This window comes from Humulus lupulus, chromosome 1 (assembly GCF_963169125.1).
Source record: "Humulus lupulus chromosome 1, drHumLupu1.1, whole genome shotgun sequence".
Lineage (NCBI taxonomy): Eukaryota > Viridiplantae > Streptophyta > Magnoliopsida > Rosales > Cannabaceae > Humulus > Humulus lupulus.
The window spans coordinates 289830932-289837236 of record NC_084793.1 but is presented as its reverse complement, the minus strand read 5'-3'; the positions used below and the strand labels follow the sequence as shown (position 1 = coordinate 289837236).

Here is a 6305-nt window from a genome sequence, read left to right as displayed (position 1 = left end):
TGATCAATCATTAGCAAGTATTAATCATGAGGAATATTTAAATGACTAAACCTTAAGTTGCATTTAGCATCAATATCAAAAAATAAAAAGTCACATATTAGGTGTTGGGCCCAAAATATTCGGCCCAAAGTTCTTTCCTCATTTACCGAATATTCAAAACGAATTGTTTTGGTCTGCAGAAGCTCCGAAGGCAGAAGTCACGGGTCAGAGGTGGTCTGCGCCTCTGACCTCCGAATACATAATTTAAAATCAGCGTGTTTTGGAGGGAAATTCGGTTATCTTTCCTCCACCAATCAAGGGTTTGCTTGAACCAACTAACCACTTTACATTTTTGCTCTATAAATATGAGATTCTTATTGGAACAAAGGCATCGAATTTTTTACTGACTTAGGCATCGAAGTGTCTTTCTTGCAGGTATCCCCAACGAGTCAAAGGCAATCTTCATCACCGGAACAGTATCGGAGCATCATCTACCATTGGTTCATACCTCCAAATATAGAAAGACAAATTTGTTGTTTCAACAATTGGCGCCGTCTGTGGGAACTCCGAACGTTTTGGCCTTAGCCACATCGTCGAATCAAGAAATCAAGAACTCTCTTTTTTGCAACCAATATTTTCTCAAACCTTGGAGCCATGCCGCCAAAGGGCAACGGAGTGTCGGGTCCAGTCACCCAGGTCGTCCCACCAGCGGACATGAGCGACCAGATCGACAGGATGTGTCGCCGCTGGAAGCCAGCCAGCAGAGATTCGACGAAGCAATTAAAACGTTGACCGAAGCTCGGACTAAGCTCGAAGCTAAGATCGTTGAATTGCGCAAATCCGCCGACGCCACACGCAACACTCAAGGCAATAGCAATCTCGACTCTGGTAGACCCGAAGTTCCAATCGACCGCATCAGCTCCCCTCAACAAACCACGCACCTCGGCAGCGAAGGATCCCAGGGTCTCCCACCACCCTCCCCAACCCATCTTCGTCTTGGGGCCGAAGAATAACGAGCCTCGCTCTGTGACACACATGTGCGGACCGGAGCAGAGCCCACCCGGTCAACTCAGCCGACCGCCGAAATCAGGCCCCAACAAATCGCGCAACGAGCCACGCATGACTCACCCGCTGAGGACTGTGCTCCCTCGATCCGGTTCTTAGACAATTGGAAAGAAGAGATGATGAGGGAAATGATGCAGAAGTTCTCAGACGGGAGGTCCGTTCATGCAACCGAACATATGCATCTGGTATCAAGAACCACTGAGAAGTCTCCCTTCTCAGAGTGGATTCAGAATGAGCCTAAACCCCGAGACTTCGTCATCCCTTCTCTGCCTGCATTTAATGGAAAGGGAGATTCGTTAAACCACCTGTTTCAATTTCAGCAGAAAATGGCACTGGAAGCCAACAACGAAGCCATTCAATGCAAGGTCTTTTCCATGACTTTCTCTGGGCCAGCTCTGTTGTGGTTCAGACAATTAAAGCCCGGATTCATCAACAGTTTTAGTGACCTCCAACGAACTTTTCTCCAACAATATAGTGTGAACCATGAGGCACCAAGAACAATGGCAGACCTCTGTCGGATCGAGCAAGGGGAAAATGAACATCCGAAGGCGTATCTACAGCGTTTCATTGACCTCGTGCATCAAATCCACGACGTCGACCCGGTTACCGCAGCCAATCTCTTCGTCAAAAGCTTGCAGGTGGGATATCTCTTGCACGAAAATCTCACCATGACACCGCCTTATGACATGGCTGAGGTCCAGACCCGAGCCGAGGGCGTCTTCAGGGTCCTAGAATTTCGAGAGCGTGCACAGAAGAAATCTGCGCTTATCTCTGCTCCACCAGCAAATAACCCTCCACCACCTGCTAGAGATGACAAGAGGAAGAGGCAACAGACAGACCACGCAAAGGAAGGGAAGAGGCCAAGACATAACCGAGGTTCACCGCGGTACCCTTCCTTCGAATACACCGTCCCACAGGAAGTCATTTACGAAGAAAACAAAGATAGACCTATCTGGCGTGAGCCGTATAAGATTACCACTCCTCCAGATAGAAGGGATAAAAATAGATACTGCCTCTTCCATAAAGATCACGGTCATACAATCGCTGAATGCCACAACCTTAACAATCAGATCCAGGCCCTCATGAGAAGTGGGAGGCTAACCCAGTACATTAAGGAGGCAGGGAGACCCTGTACCTCGCAGCATAATCTTGCTTCTGCCCCAACACCACAAGCAGCAGACCTCGTGCGCACAGCCTCTGCAAGCCCACACGAACCTCTTAAGCAAGTCCCCATGATACATGGGATCGTGGAGCTCACTGAAAACCAAGAGCATGCCACCAAAATCCGTAAGAGGATGGAGGAACGAGTGAAGCGATATAAATCATTAGGCCACACGGTCAATCTTGTCACTTCAGAGGACAGAAGTTATCCAGCCTCTGCAATCACCTTCACCGACGATGACTTGCAAGGAGTGCACCTACCCCATGACGATCCTCTCGTCATTTCGCTACAGGTCGACCATTGCCAGTTGGGCAGAGTTCTAGTCGACGGGGGCAGTGGGGTTGACATACTCTTCTGGGAAGCCTTCCAGAAGATGGGGCTAAAGGAAAATCAGATCCAAACCTCTACTACGCCCATGTTGGGATTTAACAGCGAGAGAGTGTACCCGTAGGGCGTCGTGCGGTTAATCGTGGTGGCCGCAGAGCGTACCCTGCCAGTAGACTTCCTCATTATAGATTCCATCACAAGCTACAACGCCATCATGGGGAGAAATTGGATCCACAGGATGCAAGGGGTGGTCTCAATTTTGCATCAGGTGATGCGATGCCTCTCGTCCAACAGGCGCTACACCATCGACATCAAGGGATGTCAGAAACAGGCCAAAAAGTGCTTCCTTACCTTGAAAGAAATGAACAATTCTGGAACTTCCTCCCATGATGACAATCCTGACAAATAGCAATCACAGCACAACCTACCAGCATGCCTCAAAGGAATCGATCTAGAAGAAGACCAAGAAAAACCCCAAGTCACTCTTGACGACCTAGAGAAAATTTGTCTAGACGACGCTGACCCATCTAAAATAGTGCTGGTAAGTACCAAACTTTCTGAAAACGAAAAACAGACCTAGTCCAATTTCTCAAAACTAGAGTTGGAACTTTTTCCTGGTCTCCACACGACATACCTGGAATAGACTCCTCCATCATGAGTCACAGCCTTAATATATCAAACAGCTTCCCACCCGTCAAACAGAAGCAGAGGAGGTTCGCTCTCGAAGTAAACCAGGTCATCCAAGAGGAGGTACAACAGCTTCTGAGCACAGGGGCAATCGAAGAATGCCTATATCCCAGTTGGCTAGCCAACCCCATCGTGGTCCCAAAGAAGAACGAGAAAAAGAGAGTATGCATAGACTACACCAACCTAAATAAAGCATTTCCAAAGGATAGCTACCCTCTACCGAAAATCGATCAGATGATAGATGCCACGATAGGGTTTGAAAGAATGAGCTTCCTAGATGCCTACTCCGGATACAATTAGATCCCAATGAAATCAGAAGATCGGATCCACACAGCTTTCATAACAAAAGGTGGATTGTATTGCTACAAAGTTATGCCCTTCGGACTAAAGAATGCAGGCGCAACGTACCAAAGGCTGATGCACAAGCTGTTTTCCTCATTTCTTGGGAGAAACATGGAGGTCTATATTGATGACATGGTCATCAAATCTAAACAAAGCTCTTCACATGTAGGCGATTTGACCGAGTGCTTCGACATTCTCGACACTTATAAAATGAAATTGAACCCCTCTAAGTGTGCCTTTGGGGTGTCCTCTGGGCAGTTCCTAGGATATGTGGTCAACCAGAGGGGCATCGAGGCCAACCTAACACAGATTTCATCCCTCTCAGAAGTCAAAGAAACCAGAACCATCTGAGACATCCAGGCTCTGATGGGCAAAATTATGGCATTAAGCAGGTTCATATCGTGCATGTCCGACCGTTGCTAGCCATTCTTGCAATGCGTAAAGAAATCCACCAACACCACCTGGGGAACAGAACAAAGTAAAGCATTGGAAGAGTTGAAAGCTTATTTGAGCTCTCCTCCTATATTGAGCTCCCCCGTCGCCAATGAAGATTTATTCTTGTATCTGTCTGTCTCACACTTTGCTGTGAGTTTCGTGCTCTTCCGAGAGGAGGCTAGTCGTCAGAAGCCAGTGTTCTATTGCAGCAAGATGCTTCTAAACGTTGAAACTCGCTACAGCATGATGGCAAAATTGGCACTCGCACTCATCACAACAAATAAGAAGCTACGGAAATATTTTGAAAGCCACGCCATCATTGTATATACGGACTATCCACTGAAGCAAGTGTTAAGTAAACCCGATCTCTCTGGAAGGTTATCTAAATGGGAAATTGAGCTAGGGACGTATGATATACGATTCTTGCCACGAAAAGCAATGAAAGGACAAGTACTTGCTGACTTCCTGGTCGAAATACAATCATTCACCCCAGACACCCTGCCTAAATTGTTAGAATCAGAAGATGAATGGGTGTGGACAATACATACGGATGGGGCATCCAATTCCCAAGGAGTCGGTATTGGCATCATATTAGAGGCTCCCTCAGGCCTCAAAATTGAGGAAGCCATTCGTTTAGAACAGTTCACAACGAATAATGAAGCGGAGTATGAGGCTCTGATCTATGGTTTAGAACTAGCACGAGACATAGGCATTAAACGTCTGAGTGTCAGAGGAGATTCACAGCTTATGATAGAACAAGTGGCCGGGAATTTCAATACCAAAGCGCCCCATCTGGTTAGCCTACTACAGAAAGTAACTGACTTACGGTCACATTTCCACCAGTTTGAACTCGTACAAGTACCGAGGGAACAAAATCAGAAGGTCGATGCCCTCGCCAAATTAGCCTCTGCAGGGGACTGTACACGACAATCCTCTATATCCATAAGCCGATCAATCAAAGCTCTGGAAGTCTACTCAACCTCGTCAGAACCCGAGTGCTGGATGGACCCAATCATTCGATACTTGTCCACCTCTGAACTACCCCCTCATCCAAAAGACGCAAAGCTTCTGCGCCTTCGAGCACAACGTTATTCCATAATCCATGGAACGCTATACCGTAAGTCCTTCGATGGCCCCTATCTTCGGTGTTTGCGTCCATCAGAAGCTAAAAAACTGTTAGAAGAGATACACGAGGGAGCATGTGGAAATCACACGGAGGGGTCGCAGTCTGGCACACAAGGCACTTACAGCAGGGTACTACTGGCCGTACATGATGATAGAAGCACGTGACTATGCCAAAAAATGTGACAAATGCCAACGATTTGCACCAACCATCCATCAACCCGCTCAAACTTTACACTCAATCGTTGCACCTTAGCCTTTCGCAAAATGGGGTATGGACGTGGTAGGTGAACTGCCTAAAGCTGCTGGAGGAAACCGGTATGCTCTGGTAGCCACTGATTACTTCACTAGGTGGGTTGTGGCAGAAGCGTACGTCACGTTCAGCAAAACAGACACCATGACCTTCATATGGAAGCACAATATCTATCAATTTGGGATACCATGGGAGATAGCCGTTGACAACGGAACCCCGTTCCAAAATGCCAAAGTACAAGAACTATGTGACACATACAAGATCAAGTTGAGTTTTGCCTGTCACTTACTCGCAAGGCAATGGCCAAGCAGAAGCTTCCAACAAAGTTATTTTTGCCAACATTAAGAAGAACTTGGAAGATAAAAAAGGAGCATGGGCAGAGGAACTACCGAAGGTATTATGGGCATACAGGACAACAAAAAGGTCCTCTACGAGTGAGTCTCCCTATGCCATGGTATATGGAACAGAAGCTATCATCTCGACAGAAGTGGGCCTGCCTACACTTCGAATAGAGATCGTCTCTGATCAAACCGCAAACAACATTCAACTAGTGCACAACCTAGACCTTCTAGAAGAAGTACGTACAATAGCACAATTATGACGGGAAAATTATCAAAAGGCTACAGAACGCTACTACAACAAAAGAGTCCACTCGCGCACATTTCAGAAAGGTGATTGGGTTCTGTGCAAGGTCACCGGCAACAAAAAGAAGCTAGAACCAAACTGGGTAGGGCCTTTTGAAATCATAGAAGTACTAGGCATAGGGTCTAATACTCTTAAGAATGTATGTAGTGGGAAGATCGTACCTCGTACTTGGAATTCAATGTCTTTGAAACAATATTATTGTTAATTGTTGTACTGTGCAATTCAAAAGTAATACAACAACTTTCCTTTTTAACATTATTTTGAGTATATCTTGCACGTTCAATTTTT

At 46.4% G+C, this 6305-nt stretch overlaps 2 protein-coding genes across 2 annotated transcripts; both read left to right on the top strand.

Annotated features, from left to right (window-relative positions):
- The first annotated feature begins 1160 nt into the window (after window positions 1-1160).
- Window positions 1161-2657, top strand: LOC133778851 (uncharacterized). Its single transcript, XM_062218873.1, has one exon. The coding sequence runs from the start codon at window positions 1161-1163 to the stop codon at window positions 2655-2657; it is 1497 nt and encodes a 498-aa protein (XP_062074857.1).
- Window positions 2658-3187: 530 nt separating this feature from the next.
- LOC133778832 (uncharacterized) lies at window positions 3188-5287 on the top strand. The gene is made up of 2 exons (XM_062218854.1): window positions 3188-3382; window positions 3986-5287. The coding sequence occupies exons 1-2, from the start codon at window positions 3188-3190 to the stop codon at window positions 5285-5287; spliced, it is 1497 nt and encodes a 498-aa protein (XP_062074838.1).
- Window positions 5288-6305: the final 1018 nt, after the last annotated feature.